The sequence below is a fragment of the Folsomia candida genome, unplaced genomic scaffold, assembly GCF_002217175.1.
Source record: "Folsomia candida strain VU population unplaced genomic scaffold, ASM221717v1 Fcan01_Sc017, whole genome shotgun sequence".
Classification (NCBI taxonomy): domain Eukaryota; kingdom Metazoa; phylum Arthropoda; class Collembola; order Entomobryomorpha; family Isotomidae; genus Folsomia; species Folsomia candida.
In genome coordinates, this window is record NW_019091209.1 from 562965 (window position 1) to 580090 (window position 17126).

At 45.3% G+C, this 17126-nt stretch overlaps 2 protein-coding genes across 2 annotated transcripts; both read right to left on the bottom strand.

The window, feature by feature from the left end:
• Positions 1 to 43: 43 nt before the first annotated feature.
• Positions 44 to 3321, bottom strand: LOC118437914. Its single transcript, XM_035857463.1, has 2 exons — positions 1007 to 3321; positions 44 to 917 (listed from the first exon to the last, which is right to left on the bottom strand). Exons 1-2 carry the CDS (start codon positions 3319 to 3321, stop codon positions 44 to 46), a joined length of 3189 nt encoding a protein of 1062 aa, XP_035713356.1.
• Positions 3322 to 6188: 2867 nt separating this feature from the next.
• On the bottom strand, positions 6189 to 8017 carry LOC118437943 (gastrula zinc finger protein XlCGF57.1-like). The gene has a single exon (XM_035857524.1). It carries the CDS (start codon positions 8009 to 8011, stop codon positions 6803 to 6805), a length of 1209 nt encoding a protein of 402 aa, XP_035713417.1. The 5' UTR covers positions 8012 to 8017; the 3' UTR covers positions 6189 to 6802.
• Positions 8018 to 17126: the final 9109 nt, after the last annotated feature.

The following is a 17126-nucleotide window of genomic DNA, read 5'->3' on the forward strand; positions in this document are numbered from 1 at the left end:
TTCTACCTCTTGTTAACCTTTTCTCAAATCCAAGGTTAATTGTTCATTGACCTTCTTTCTCATTTCCTCTTTGCACCAGCAGACCCAAATATTCCTTGCGGAATCTCTCTCTCAATTCTCTTCTGAGGATCTGCATCGCTTTATATTCTGTAATTAGAGCCCCCTGGTCCACTTCTCTCAATTCGGGAAACTCTGCTCTCGTCTGACTCTGCATGAAAATTGACGGTGTCAAAGGGATGAGGTCATCATTATCCTCTGTTACATATGTTAAGGGGCGGGCGTTAATTACACTCTCCACTTCGCAAATACAGGTTGAGAGTTGCTCCAAATTGACTCTAGATTTGCCCAACATTCTCTTCAGTAAATCCTTAACACTTCTTACTAATCGTTCCCAGAATCCTCCCCACCACGGACTTGAAGGAGGATTCATAATCCATTGAATCTTCTGTACGCTTGCTGTTGACTCAATCTTTTTCCAGTCCAATTTCTTAAAAATGTTGTCGGTGCCCACAAAATTTGTACCATTATCCGAATAGATTGTCGTTGGCCTCCCTCTTCTGCTGATAAATTTCGACAATGCGAGAATAAATGCCTCTGTAGAGCACGCCGCGACCAACTCTAAGTGTACGGCTCTGTACACGGCGCACGTGAAGAGAACAATCCAAACTTTGCTCCCGTCAGCAAGAAATAAGGGGCCGGCGAGGTCCACTCCAGTGATCTGGAACACTGCGGCGTCCAAAACCCGATTTTTTGGAAGTGGTGCTGCCTCAACTTCGCAACTTTTTGCAGCAAACCTCCGACATCTTACACATCTATTTACAATCTTCCGGATGGCCCGACGTGACTGAATTATCCAGAACTTTTCCCTCAATTTTCCCATGAGAAACTGAATCCCCCATGTGCGTGGCGTAAATGCTCTTCTCGGATTAATTGTGCCACAAACTCGTGTCAATGAGGGAGTAGTATTGGGAATTTGTAATTTCTCTCATCTTCGCTATTAACCAACTTTGCCTCGACGACTAGAAGTCCATCTGCGGATCGCTTGATTTTTAAGTGAGCTTTATTCTTCCACCTTTCTTCACCAAATGTTTCAGACTGGATCATCCTCGTCACAACTTTCTCCGCATTCCATAACTCTTCTTGTGTGAGATTTCCAGATCCAGTTTTAGCTCGTCTACATCTTGCCACAAATCGAAGCATCCAGGCAATTAGTCGTATATTGCGGGAGGCGAGAGAGTATCTCTGTGCGTACCATGGGACCGCTGCCCCCATCGCCACGAGTGAGACACTAATCTTCTTCTTCTCTTTATCCACCGCCTCGTCGTCTGTATCTTCTTGTCCGGTTGGCCAATTTTCCTTCGGTTTTGACAACCATGCTGGTCCCTCCCACCATTTACTGTCTACTAACTTCTGCGGGGAGCAACCCCTTGATGGAAGGTCCGCTGGGTTGATCACTCCTGGGACATGTGACCACTCATCTGGGGATGACAATTTGCAGATTTCTTTTACGCGATTTCCCACAAATGTCCCCCACTCATTATTTCTTTTTATCCACGCTAGCGCAGTAGACGAATCGCTCCAATAAAACTTCTCAATTGACTGCAATGATAACGCCTCCACCACGGTCGACATCAATCTTGCTAATATGACGCATCCCATTAATTCCAATCTCGGTATTGTGGTGGTAGGTCGAAATGGAGCTACTCTTGACTTTCCTTGAAGTAGATGACACTTGATCCTTTCGCCGTCATCCACTCTTACGAATACTGCCGCTGCGTATGCAAATCTACTTGCGTCGGAAAACCCGTGAAGTTGGTAGGTAGTCCGAATTCCAATTCCAATGTACCGAGGGATACACACTTTCTCCATTAATCCAATCTGGCCCCACCACTCTCTAAATTCTCTCTGCATCTTCTCATCCAAACCATCATCCCACGATTTGTTCACTTTCCACGATTCTTGCAATAATATTTTGGGGATGATGGTGGCGGGGCTAAGATATCCCATCGGGTCGAACACGCTCTGGGTGTGCGACAAAAGTGTCCTTCTCGTGATAACTTCCGGTAGTTCAATCTTCGGAATATTGACAAATAGGCAGTCCTGCACCTTATCCCACTTCATCCCGAGGACGCTCGTGACCGAGTGAGAGATGTAGTCGCTGCCAGGTCCAGGTTGGCACTCACTACACTCCCACTGGCGGAGCTCCATCTTTGCTGAGGCGAGAAGTCGGGTTGCCTTTTCTCTCAAATCTTCTAATTCTCCCACCGTGTCCACTGACGTGACGAGCTTGTCGACATAAAATGATTTCGCCACTTGCTTCGCTACCACTTTCTCTTCGGGCACGGTGGTGTCGAGATGCGACGATATTACCGCTCCCAGTAGAAATGGACTGCTATTCACCCCAAAGACGACTCTCTTATGCCGAAATATCTTGATTTCTGTTCTCTTCGTCTCGTCCTCCCACCACAGAAATCTTAAATAATCCCGGTCCACTGGATCCACCTCTATCATCTGGAACGCCTTCCGGATGTCCGCTATTACTCCAACTTTCTTCCCCCGGAAGCGTAAAATTAAAGAGGGGATTAGTTCCAGCAGGTTGGGCCCCTTCTCCAGGCAGTCATTCAGTGACGGGTTGCGTCCAGTTTTACACGAGGCGTCGAAAACTGGGCGCACCGGAGTGGTCAAACTTTGCGGCTTGAATACCGGATGGTGGGGAAGATAATGCACTCCTCTCTCCTTACTGCAGTTATCCTGAGTGCTGACCTCTTCTACAAATCCTTCCTCCACCCATTGTTTGAATAACACTCCGTAGTCATTGATCTTATTCTTTTCTAATAGCTTTTTGGTTCCAGACACCAGCCTCTTCTCTGCTATTATTCGGTTGTCTGGAATATTGGGGTTCTCAACTATCCACGGAAGTCGAACCGAATACCGCCCCTCTTCATTCTGCTTGACAGTTTCTTGAAACTTCCATAATGTGTCCTCTTCTCTCTCCGTTTTGCTCTTCACTTCCGCTGGATCTGTAATGCCCAAACTCTCGAGGCTCCATAGCGAAGTGATTGACTCGCTTGATGAAGTGATTGATGAAGCTTCTTCAAATGTGTCCCAAGATAGCCTTTCTGCGCGAACGTCTTGCCGCAGTGGGGGCAGGGATGCCTTCTCTTGAGGTGAACACCCTTCACGTGTGTCACCATGTGACCCTTGGTCCCAAACTTCTTGGAACACTGGAGGCACTCGATGTCCTTCAACTTCCGGTGAACTATCTTCTTGTGTCTCACCAGATATTCTCTTCGACTGAAGGCATGGTCGCACTCGCTGCATTTGAAAGGTCGCGGATCCGGGCTGTGAGTGCGCGCGTGCTTATTTAAATCGTACTTATGAGCGAACAGCACCCCACACTGGTCACAGCGAAATGGTTTCTCCTTCGTGTGGGAGACCAGGTGAGAATGATAAGCCCGGTTATCGGGGAGTTTCTTCTGACAGAAGAGGCACTCTCGACTCGACCCTTGCTTCACGAGGGCGACCTTCTCATCTTCGGAGAGGTGGGCGAACCGATGTCTGATCAGGGCTCGTTTGGAGGAGAACACTTTTCGACAAGTGTGACACGTCCCGCCCAACTTTTCCTTCGTGTGGACGACAAGATGAAGATTGAGATGGGATGACCTTAGGAACCGTTTGGTGCAGAAGTAGCAGACGTGTCGACATCCCTGCTGCACCTCCGCGCGCTCCTCTCGACTCAAGTGGACCAAGAGATGGTCAAGTGTTGACGAATGAAGAACACTTTTTGGCAGTGGGGGCACTTCTCATAGAAAAGTGAGGACTTCTTCAGCTCGTGGGGGTTGAGGTGGGTGCGGGCGTGGAGGTGAGCAGAGGTTGCGTTGGTGAAGGGACGCAGGCAGATTTTGCATGGGAAGAATTTCTTATTGGCAACGTGGGGTAATTTCTTGACTTTTGTTGGCCTCTAATTAGCTGAGGGCGAGGGCACGTGGTTATCGTCACGTGGTGGTGGTCGTGGTTGGATGGAATGAGGTGGAAGTCCTCCGTTTTCTTGAAAACGGTCCCCTTTCTCCGTTGTGGGAACGGTCGCTTTCTGTCGTGGGGGCAATTTCTGCTGCGTAGTACGGTTGACCTCCATTGGTAACGTCTCGTTCTGCTCGGAAGTTGCCCCCCTTGCAAAAATCGATCCTTCCGCTACACAAAATATTATTTTTAGGTCAGCATCTGGAGGAGTTAAAAGAGAGATTTTGTATGGAAATTCAGAATGCAATCTTACCTACGACTCCTTCGTTGGGTTCGGGATCCAGTCGGTTCATAAAAAAATATTTCCAGTGTTTCAAGCCCTTCCACGAGTTTAAGCCGATGTCCAGCTTTCTTCCTTTGTGTCGTCCTGCTCTCTTTTTCTCAATGTAAAAACTGAATGGAAATGTTTCAATGTGCGGGCATGGACGTGAGCACTGGTTGCGTTGGTGAAGGGACGTAGGCATATTTTGCAGAGGAAGATTTTGTTATGGGCAATTTGAGGTAATTTCTTGACTAAAGATGGCCCCTTGTTAGCTGAAGAGGACTGCACGTGGTTTTCGTTACGTGCTGTTGGCGCACGTGGTTTGGCGGAGTGAGGAGAAAGTCGTCCTTTCTTTTGAAAACGGTCCCCTTTTTCCGTTGTGGTGACGAGTGTTTTCTCTCGTCTTGGCAATTTTTGCTGCGTAGTACGGTTGACCTCCATTGGCAACGTCGCGTTAAGTTCCTCCGCTAGCAAAATTCGATCCCTTTCGCTACACAAAATATTATTATTCTTAGGTCAGCATCTCGAGGAGTTAAAAGACATTTTGTGTGGAAATTCAGAATGCAGCCTTACCTACGACTCCTTCCGTGAATTTGCATCTGATCGGGATGCAGTCGGTTCCAGTGCGGAGTTAAAAATCTTTCCAGACTTCCACGATTTTAAGCCGACGTCCAGCTTCCTTCCTTTGTATCGTCCTGCTCTCTTTTTCTCAATGCAAACCGAGTGGAAATGTTTAAAATTTGAGGAAATTCCTGGACCAGGAAGTGAGCTCTTGTTTGGCTGTGAGCTTGTTGGTCTCTGTCTCCCTGCGACGGAGAGATATCTTTGCTTATCTGCCAAGTCTCGTATTAACTGATCTACCAATAAGCCAGCAAAATGCAGAGTAATGATTTCTGTGTGGAAGATTAAGCAAGAAAATCGTGCCACAGTAAATACGACGGTGGTGGTGAGGCTGATTGGTTAGTAATTAATTATTCCATGCAAATTGAGACGATTTTCGTGCCTCTGGGGGAAATATGCGTGCGTCCACAATCTCTGAAATTTTGGTAAGAATCAGAATTAATTTCCTCTCCTCTTATCCGAGTGATATCTTTTCGACTTTACACTCACATCAGAATTATGTGGGGCTTTTATCAAAATGGAATTTGAGCGAGAGCTGGACAAGAAGATTTCTGGATAAGATGGAGTCTGGATTTCTTATGTATTTTGTCTCATGCAAAAGGACGCGTGTATATGTAAAGGAAATGTGCAGTTTGATGAATCTTTTAATTTCTGTTGTGCAGGGTTTCGCTGTGGTTTTAACCATCATCCAAAACCGGTTTTAAGCAGTTTTTAACACGAATTTTTCACGTTCCAAATAGAAAATGAGGCAAAATGCTACAAGTTCTTCATTCCATACTCGGTTGAAGTATATTTATATGTAGTCTCCCTTTAGTTTGGAGCATTTTACTCTGTAATACAGCATGGTTTAGAAAGTTTCTGAATTTCTCAAGTAATAAAAATACTGGAAATAAAAGTTTTCCCAAATTTCGTGGTATTACAGAAACTCAAAAATGCTTAAAATTAATGGAGATTAAAAATCTGTGCATAAACTTACAAAATAAATCGTTAACTTGTAACATTGGACCCCATTTCCAGCGTTGCATGCGGTTCGACGTTTTGGATGTTCGAAACTATTTTGCACAATTTTGGCCGTGTTTTGAAAGGGGCTAGGCCAAAATTAGTTTAGAATGTGAAAAATGAAACACTCCTTATGCCATGTAAATTGACCACTACGTACGAAATTTGGATGCAAAATCTCGCAAATTCAGTTCATTTTTTTTGTCGGCTTGTCATACTTATGCTCAATTTTTGATTTATTGTGTAAAGATGGCGAATATAAATTTAAAAGAAATCTCCCTAAAATACACATTTAGTACACATTTACAAAAACAATACACACAAATATTTACTAAACATGTACGAAAAAATTACGACGATAACAATTTTTGCAATATCTGAATTGCAGAATATGGATTTTAAATCGAATTTCTCTAAGCACATATATCGTTGTATTGAAACAATTACGATTTTTGAAACAATAACGGAAATATTTGTGTTTCTGAAAACCTCGAAATAGATATGTAACGCTAATAATTTGTTCCCCTTCGTCTGTTTCGATATGCAACCCGCAATACGAGCCCTGTGCGATTTACGTCTGCTGCACGAATTGGCCACATTCTTCTCGTTAAGGATGAAATATGTCGTCGTCACTCTTCCAGCCTTGCATTCGTGTCGACGCATGGAAAAATGGGAGCGAGAAACGAGCAGAGCTTTACACAAAACAGAATCACTTTGAAAATCGTCACGATCAAAAAAATAACAAACATTGAGCCATGTTTACAACATAATAAGTCCAGTATGTAATTTTTATCCTTCAAATAAGAGTAATTATTTTGTCGTCAGTCGGGAAAATATAAAAATGTAAAGTATAGGAAATACGTCGTCCCTTGTTGTGACGTTGTTTGGGGGAAAACGACTTTACTCTGGGGGATGAAGCTTCTTCAAATGCGTACCAAGACTGCCTTTCTGCGTGAACGTCTTCCCGCAGTGGGGGCAGGGGTGGCGGATTTGGGCATGGACACTGCTCACATGCGTCACCATGCGACTCTTCGTGCTGAACATCTTATCGCACTGGGAGCAGCTGATATCCTTCCGCTCCCGGTGAACCGTCTCCTTGTGGATGACCAGATTTGGTTCTCGAGTGAAAGTATGGTCACATTCGTCGCAACTGAACGGTTTTGAGTTCGAAGTGTGACGGAGCTTGTGCAATTTTAAGGCACTATTGCGAACAAACTGGGCACCACACTGGTCGCAGAGGAACCGTTTCTCCTCCATGTGGGTGACCACGTCGGCACGGTAAGTCCCATTGTTGGGAAATTTCTTCAGGCAAAATGAGCACTCTTTAGCCAAACCTTGGTTGACGAGGGCGGCCTTTTGCTCTTCGGTGAGATGGGTGAACCGGTGAATGGTCAGGCCTAGGTTGGAGAAGAATGTTTTCCCACAAGTGGTACACTTCTCACCAACTTTTTCCGTCGTGTGGCACTCAACATGACGATTGAGATCTGCTCGAGTTTTGATACGCTTGGTGCAAAGGTAGCAGCCGTGTCGCGCCACCGCCGCGCGCTCCTCGCGTCTGAAGTGGATGACGAGATGATAGATTAAATTTCCCTTTCTGGCGAATCTCTTATTGCAGATGGGACAGACGTGGTTCTTCCGACCTTCGTGCGCAGCCACGTGGTAGGTAAAGTCGCGACGATGGAAGAACACTTTCTCGCAGTGGGGGCACTTTTCATGGAAAAGTGAGGACTGCTTCAGCTCGTCCGAAGTGAGGTGGGTGAGGGTGTGGCGGGCAGCACTGGTTGGGTTGGTGAAGGTACGCGGACATGTTTTGCAGGGGACGATTTTCTCGAGACTACCACGCTTTTTGCCAATTTGCGGTGTTTTCTTGGCCTTCGATGACCCATTTTTAGTTGAAGGCGAGAGCACGTGGTTATCGTCACGGGCTAGTTGGACGGTGTGAGGAGGGAGTCTTCCCTTCTCTTGGGAACGTTCTTCTTCCTTCAATATCTCCGCTGCGAGAATGAGAACTTGCAGTCCTCCCAGAAACTTCTGGTGCGGGTGGGTGACCTTCCTCCCGTCCAATGGCGACGTCTGATACTGATCGGAAGTTCCCTCGTTAAGATCCATTGACTGTTCTCTCTGCACATAAGATTATTACGTCAATATTTGGAGATGAGAAACAGATTTTATATGAAAATTAATTATTAATTAAGGGTAAATCAGCGTATGGTTTATCCAGAACACGAAATATGGGACAAAATAGAAAACATAGTGGATTAAATGAATATTTCACGGTAATAAAATGGTGGAAAACGACCGTTGTTCAGTTTATGCCATTTTCGTAATTTCAGGTTATCATTCTCTCACCTTTTTGGAAAATCGTGAGGGTGCCAAGGCCGGAACTAAATTTGACGTTTACTGAATTAAATTGTGAAGGTAGCAGTCCTGTAAGAAATTTGAAACGAAATCTAAACATTCAAGTAATTCCAAGTAATAATTTCAAATTAATTTAGTCGAGTTTCGCCCATAATTGAACCCACTCACCAACTGAAACAGCGACTTTTTGACCTGTTCGTCGTCGTCCTCACTGGGCAGTGTGAAGTTCCGTTTATGGGGGGTTGACTGCATTGATGGTGGTGATGAGGCAGATGAGACGATCGTCGTCGTTGTTGTTGTGTGTGCGTAATAATTGTGAGGCGAGATGAGACTTGATTGCACTTTTCTTATAGAGGTTTTATTCATTACTTGTACAACAGGCAGAACTCTGCCTCTCCCAATAATATTGGGAGAGGTAACCTGCAGTAGCACAGAATACTTCCTCGACCCGTCCTCCACCGTTCCCCGTCTGGTGGCTGCGCTTTCGCTTATATATCCTAGCAATACCTAATTGATACCTATGTGTTGACCGATTATGAACCGGTTGGCCACGCTGAATAGAGATATCTCAGATGAGGTTGTGACGAAGCTGGTTTGCAACATTGTCTCTTGTTTGTAAGAGATGATGGAGGTGAGTGGCATACTAATTAGGGGGTTTGGCATTAATGAAGTTGACCAAACCTGCTCTTTCACAATATTCACCTCTAGTAAGCGGTGGCCCTACCGCAACAAGCGAAAAAATGCGAGATGTAATTCAGTCAGATTCTGTGTACCTACTTGGCGTCAGCTTATTCAGAAAAGTCGGGAAAATTCGTCAAAAATCCAGGTAAGAAAATTTGTTTTTTTGACAGAGGTGATTGGCGAAGATAATAATTAATTGTCTTGTAAATGATTTCAGTGGTTTCGGAGGAGGTGTCCATGTGGCCATGTCTTCATCACGAGGGACCGATGGAGGTATCATCTGAAGAACTGCAATGGGGGTTCTTGCAATATAGGAAGATGTCATCTGATAGGATGCCAAGGAAATCCTAATCCAGAAGTAGATTATCGTCGTCCTAGATAAGTTTTTGTTGTGTCCAATAATGTGCACTATTTCCAATAATTTGTAACTGTGGTTAATTGTTTGCTGTCTAAATAAATTTGACAAAAGTTCCAATATCTCCGATAATTTGTAACCGTGGTTAATTTTTTTTTTGTCGACGGAATAAAATTGACAAAATTTCCAATATCTCCAATAATTTGTAACCGTGGCTAATTGTTGGTCTTCTGAATGAAATTGATGGTGCTGAGTGGGTAAAACGGGTGTCTGAGTTGCTTGAAAGAACGAGAAGGGTGGGGTGTGGGGTTTCAGATGGACGGCAGAGAGAGGGATAGAGTCGCCGGAAGTTTAGCCGCAAGCAGGGGAAGATTAGGGAAGGCATGGGTGAGGAGGTCTACGGTGTAAAGAAAAGAAATATCCGTTGTAAATTGAAGGGGGCGTGGTCTTTGGAGGATTGGAAAACTGTTGCGCCAGGCCGGAAGTGTGTAAAAGTCTATGGCGTGGTCGATATCTGATGGGACGTGTGGAGTGATGACGAGAGGCGGAATAAGATAGAATTCCGGGGCGTGTCTTAAAATTCGGGGGTAGATTTGAGGAAGGGGCGGTCGTGGGGGTGATAACTGGTGACCCATGTGCCTCACCAGTATTTTGGGCTGAGGAGGGGAGGGTAAGCAAAGCTTGATTGTGTCTGCTGCAGGTGTCGAAAGCGCCCTGGTGGGTGAGGACTGAAGAGTGGGAGATAATTTCTGAGTGTCTATTGCAAAATTCGTCGAACCACGCAATGTCAACGGTTGAAGTGGCGTGACAAAACTTGTTGAAGCGTGGGGGTTTCACTGTTGTGGCGAATACATAAAAAATTTGTTTGAGGTGAAGATGGGTGAGGTGGAGTCCGATTTTGAACAGGCGACGTAATTCGGAGACCAATAAAAGTTCTTCCTCGTCTGTCAGCATCAAGATAATCGAGTACAGGCGGTTCTGTTGGGAGAGATAGGTGATGTCGGGTAAGCATGGCAGGAGTGGATCCATGGTGGGGTGTTTTGGTCTTTGGGAGCGCACTGGCAAATGGTTGTAGTCCAATGGTTGAGATGTGGATAAGTTGTGATGAGTTGTTATTGTGGGTTATGCGGTTGGAGAATGATCGTCGTGAAAAAAAAATGGATTGGAGCTGATGAGGCGTAGTTGAGGATCACCGATGAGTCGTCACTTTCAGAGTCGGGAAGTCTGGGTTACTTGTTGAAAACATTGAAGTAGGAGAAGGGAGATCGGGAACTTCCAGAGTAAATGGAAGGCGAGAAAATAATGAGGCCAACTTATGGTGAGTGGAAGGTGTCCTTTTGATTCAAAAAAAATTGAAAGGGGGTTGTGTATGCGGGAAGTATGTACGTAAAGGGGCGTATTTAGGCAAGGAGGATCCGATGCATGTTGTGGGATATGACCCGTATCCCATATGAATCTAGGTGTCGGAACGTTGTCACGCTGGTTGGGTGAGGTGGAGAAGTGGGGTGAGGAGGTGGGTTGGATCTATGTAAGAGAAAAAGAATCCGTTGTCGTTGGTTGTTAAAGAAAGTGTGATTGGCATATGTCGGCGTGGCGGCGTATGGCAACGGATGGCGCGAAGAAATTATAAGTATTTTTATTGTTGAGGCGGATCGGCTGGATGAGATTGCAGTGATGGAGAGCCTGGGGTTGAATTTTGGGGTGGGGCTGGCCTACTGGTAGCCGGCACAGGACGTGAGGGGGTGGATGGAAGTGGTGGGAAGGGTATGTTCGGGTAGAGTGGGGGGATTGGAGAAGTTTCCTCGGTTTCGATTGGTTGTTCGGCGTGATCTTGATACGTGGTATGACGCGGTTTAAGACGCGGGAGATAGCGGGGGGAGTGAGAACAAGAACAAAGTTGGTACGCGTATGACAGGAGGCCCCTTTTGGGAGGGCGTGGAGGTAGTAAACGTATGTTTCCTGGCACCGGTAGGAGTTTTGAAGGGGGAAAAATGGTGAGTTTTTCATTGTGTCGTGTGCAGAATCCATAAGCGTCATAATAGGTGAGGAGATTGATGTTGGTGAATAATTCCGGGTGTAGGGCTGCGAATTCGTTGAACCATTTTTCATCCACAGCTGTAGAGTCGGTGAAATTAAATGGGCGTGGAGGTGAAATGCTGGACGTAAATTTTCCACACATTTGGAGGAGGTGGTTGGGGGTGAAGAAAAAGTTCGCATCAAAAAGTCGAAGAAGTTCGGAGGCCAATTGCATTTCTTCTAGATAGGTCAGCATGAGGATTGAGTTGTTGTACGCCCGAAATTGGGTGGACGAGAAGGTGGACTTCGGCGACTTGGGAACTTGGTGGTCCATGGCACGGGAGGATGAAATCTTCCTCTAGAGAAGTTGTGTGGTCCTGATGAACTGGTCGTCGTTCACTGTCACAGGGTGGAAGATACAAGACGGAGGAGCCAGTGTCTGGGGCGATACTGCAGGTTGCGAGGTGAAGAGTGTCGTCTGGGAGAAGAATATGGGTTAGTGGGTGATGGGTGTTATGGCCCGAGGAAGGGTCGAGTTGGATATTCGGCAGGATGAGTATGGACAATGGAGGCAGGAGGGAGACTGGTTTTGAGCAGGGAGAATCAGGTGAGAATGAGGGTATCGGCGTCCATGTGATGAAGGTCGTTCTTCCTCGTTGTAGATATGAGGTTGGCCGAGGAGTCCTGTCGATGCGGAGAACAGGTTTTTTTTTTTTTGAGGTTCAGGTGTGCGATAAACGGTAGAAGGAGGGTTGGAGCTAGATTGTGGTCGGGGGGTCGGATCGTTGTAAGTGAGACGGCTAATTGTTTGTGATTAGCATGGGAGATGAGCCCTGAAGCGAGGAGAGTAATATTGTGGTCCAGTTGGTCCAAAAGGTATATGGATTGAGAATAACATCGGGGGCGAGTAAAGTGTTGAGTCAACCGGTGAAGTGAGATTGGACAAAGTGTTGTAGCAATTGAGTATATCGAGGTAGAGTAGAAGATACCGTTATACTAAACGTATTGCTGAGTCGCGTACGTGGTTCGTGAACAGACGGGGAGGTACGTAGTAGCGATTAAGAAAGAAAACTAATGTAATTGAGCGGACAATTCGCTACTGGTTGAATGACAGATCGAAGGTTGCCTAATACTGGAAAAAATGTGCAGACGAAGGTGACCAGGAGGAGCTTACTAGAGTTAAATCTTAAGGTAGGGGAGTGAGGGTACTCATTAGGAGATCTATACGCAACGTAAGTGCACAGGAGAAGGAACTCTCCTGTGGATTTATGATTATCGCGTCGTGAGTTCTCTTATATATTTAATGCGGCGAATGGTTGTGGGGACCATAGAGCGACCGCTGTTTAATATGGTAGGCTATCCGGTTTTCGCTTCTAAGTAATAGTTATGTGGTACAAAAGAATGTGGGATGTCTACGTAATCCTAGATATCGAAAATCACCTATGGAAAAGGGCAAAAAAATACACAGGAGAAAGAATTCTCTTGTGGATTTTTTTTTTTTTTTTTTTTTTTTAAATCCTATGGGTGGGTTTTATAATACGTATATATATATCTGGGTGACCGGTAAGTATTACTATTTATTACTATTGTATTACGGGGATAGTCAAGGGGACCATCCTGGGTTCGCCGTGATACGTATAGAATTAATACAACTATCTGGGTGACCGGTAATTATTACTATTTATTACTATTGTATTACGGGGATAGTCAAGGGGACCATCCTGGGTTCGCCGTGATACGTATATAAGTAATACAGCTAGTGTAATATGGTGATCTAATTGAGAACGTTGCCGAGGGGCAGAGGTTGGTCAAACTCTGCCTGGTTTAAAAGTATGTGGGATAGAGAAATTCGTGTGTCGTGAGGCGACGCAATCGGGGCATGAAGGAAAAGGAATGTTGCCACCGGCGGTGTGGGGGGCGAGGCGTTGGCTGGGTGAAGAAGGTAGAGGGTTAGAATTTGAAAGTGGTCGGGAGAGGTTGGTAGGTTGATTAGGTCGAGTTAATAGATCTGGTCGCCAGGTATTTGGGATATGTGAGGAGGAGCGATTTGGAGTGTAGTTAGTGTGTATAGGCAATAAGTTAGAACGTGATTGGCGGGGGTGTGCGTTAGGGGGAGAATACAACGAGTGATTATCACTACGAGGTCGGTTAGTATTGGGTTTGTAGCGTCGTCGAGAATGGACTCTCCCACTTCCACCAAAATTACGGCCGTCACCATCCTGTATATGATGTGTGCCTCGGAATTCTGTATTCCTGGATTGCCAGTGATTCGAAGGTGCTGTGATGTGGGATTGGCTATGTACATTCTGGCGGGTAGAGAAACCGCCACCACGGTTGATGGAATACGAAGATCTACCCCTATGGTTACGGTTACGGTTACCCTGTGAGGTGCGCTGTTGGTAGTTATTGTGTCTAAAACCACCCGTCGGTGGGGAATCTGGGAAGGTCATGTGCTGACCCGAGGAACGAGGGCGAGGTGCATCTAACATATGAATAGAATCTGAACCTGCAGAGACTACATGAGGCCTCATGTCGGATGTACCAATCCCTTGTTGTAATTGGGAGGGAAGTTGTTGGGCTAAGAGAGAGACAAAGTGCTGGTCGTTGGTCGATCGGGGATTGACGAATGGGGGGTGTGCATTACGCTCTTGAATGGAAGCAAACCTTAAGGCTTGAATGAGGTGGGCGAAAACTGCATCGTAGGAAGATGTAGTGGGTGTGGGCCACCCCGTCAAATCGTCGATGTGAGAGATGTGTGGTGGGCAGGCGCAGAAGTCGCCATCAATGGTCGAGATATGCGAGGGAGGGAAAGGTGGTCGGTAGAATGCGTTGGTATGGTGTGGAGGTACAGGTTGGGAGGAAGGTAGAACGTGAGGTGGCACCTTGGTAAAGGTTCCAACTCCGTATTAGGACAGACTTGTGGGAAAGAAAGAGGAAAGAAAGAGTTAGTGTCTGTCGGGGGTGAACATCCTGGAGAGATGGTGAGGTCGTTGATAGTTGTCCCCATTTGGAAAAGAGTGGGTGATGCAATAATGAAAGGAAAAAATGGTGGTGGTTGAGGAGCGGAAGGTTGTTTTGGGCAGGGTCTCAACCACTGCTGGGAGGTGGAGTAAAAGATGTTGTGGTACCAATAAGGATTGACGGGTTGATGGGCACGGAGTCGTTGTGCAGGAGGTTTCGTAGACTACGATGTTTGAGATGCGGTTTGGAGTGGAGTGTGGTGGTTGATGGAAGACGTTGGGGGCTGGCGTTTGGTTGAGGATAGAAAGTAGCGGGAGGCAAGATACTAGTTTTGAGATAAAAAGTCGCAGGGATGGATGCTGCAGGTAGTTGATTTGCACTCGAAACTGGATTTTAGCTATCGGGGTCAGAAGAGAGAGGTGATGAAGGAGAAGCAGTTTCTGGTTGGGGTGAACGTCTTGGACTCAAAATGATATCGTGGTGAGGAGCAACAACCTCGTTTTGAGGTGGAGATGTTGAAATTGGAAAGGGGGTGGCAGGTTGGAGAGCTTGGCCAAGTGACGTGGCACCAAAAGTATGCGGAACAACCTCGATTTGGGGTCGAGATGTTGAAATTGGAAAGTTCCTCGCTGATGGGAGAGATTGGCCAATCGACGTGGCACCAAAATTATGAGGACCAAGAGTGTGAGATGATGCTGGGGTTAATTCAGATGTAAGGCCGACTCGTCCGCCGAAAAATATTGGTCTAGTGGGCGTGCCGGATGAAAATGTGGATCGTATGTGGTTATAGGTAACCGGTAAGTAGGAGGAGAACGAGGATTCGGGGAGGCCGATGTGGGGTTAGTGGTTTGGGATTTGTAATATCGATGTCGAGAAATGAAATTATCCTCAATGCCGTCGAGTTGAACGAGCTGCCGCTCTCTCTTATTACAAAGTGATGTGAGTCAGGTATGAAAAAAAGAGCTATAACTACCAACACGCTAAATGAAACGGAGGATGCCCTAACGGCTGGAGAGAACAACGGGGTGCGTACGACTTACTTTCACAGGGTAAATGATTTTCAAAATATATAATATATAAGTCTTCTATGTGTACTTGAAATGTAGGGGCCCCTATGGGCAAGAAGTGTTCCCCAAACTTCTCCCCGTCCTTTTTATTTCTAACAGGTACGTGATTCTAGGGAATTGTGGACGTATGGTCGGTGGTGGGAACTCAAATTTTTTTCTGTAAAATATCGACGGAGTACCGACCAATGGTGGATCGTGTAAAATGGTGAAGGGGGGAGAGTGTGGGGGGGGGTGGTTAGAAAGTCATGGAAATTTTTTTTTTACTTACCTTGGTGATAGTCTATCACACAGGCGTCGTGAAGATGGGGGGTAGAGAGGGAATGGCGCGTTTTGTAGTGATGACACTTCGTCACACTGCAGTCGTGAAGATGGGGCGATTTTGAGAGAGGGGGTGCGGCGTCCTTCTCTCCTTCTGACAAGGAGAGGCCGCCGTGGGTACCAATGTGAAGTTCCGTTTATGGGGGGTTGACTGCATTGATGGTGGTGATGAGGCAGATGAGACGATCGTCGTCGTTGTTGTTGTGTGTGCGTAATAATTGTGAGGCGAGATGAGACTTGATTGCACTTTTCTTATAGAGGTTTTATTCATTACTTGTACAACAGGCAGAACTCTGCCTCTCCCAATAATATTGGGAGAGGTAACCTGCAGTAGCACAGAATACTTCCTCGACCCGTCCTCCACCGTTCCCCGTCTGGTGGCTGCGCTTTCGCTTATATATCCTAGCAATACCTAATTGATACCTATGTGTTGACCGATTATGAACCGGTTGGCCACGCTGAATAGAGATATCTCAGATGAGGTTGTGACGAAGCTGGTTTGCAACATTGTCTCTTGTTTGTAAGAGATGATGGAGGTGAGTGGCATACTAATTAGGGGGTTTGGCATTAATGAAGTTTACCAAACCTGCTCTTTCACAGCAGAGATCACAAGCTTATTATCAAAATCTACGGATTTTAATTAAGGTAAAAAGATAATTAAAGTTGGGAATTCAAAATAACTAACTTTTCATTGTTATAAAAAATCCTCGCGTGCCGGAGTTTGTTCTATTTGCGGCTGATTTCTCGTTGGGTCGCATTTTTCCCAGTTTCTTCTTCTCCCATGAATTTATCATGTCTCAAAATTCATAATTTTTTAATACTTTTTTTTATATTTCTTAATTTAAAGAAATAAATTATTTGGGGACAGTGAAGGTTTTGCGTTTCGAAGGATTTTTTATGTATGTGTCTGAAAACGTAGTAGAAATGTGTAACAATATGTAAAAATATTTTGGATTTTTTGTAACCTACAAGATTTAAAGAACGCACCCACAAAGTTTGACCCTCATAAAAATAGAAAAAAAGGTAAAAATAGATAAATACATATCCGCCCTCTGCTCCAGTATCGTCCTAAATATTATTGGAAGAAATATGCATGCAAAATCTGTCTCACTTATTTACAAATGTGGCCAGACTTGATTTACATATTCTCATCCTCCTCCGGTCCAAGTATGGTTTCATTTCCGGTGGAGAGAAACAATGCGTGATTTATTTTATCAAATAAAACGAAAGTTTCCAACTGCATGAAAATTATGCTGGAAGTTTGGAGTTTCAAATTTTTGATGGAGTCCTCACGATAAGAGATAAACAAACACCACGAGGTCTGCAATTATTTAGTATGCAAATTGAGATTTGTTCCACAATTATTTATTCACCATCGTCCGTTTCGATATGCAACCCGCAACCCACGATTTAAGTCTAATGCAAAAAGTGACCATTCTTCTCGTCACGATGAAATGTGTTGTTGTCG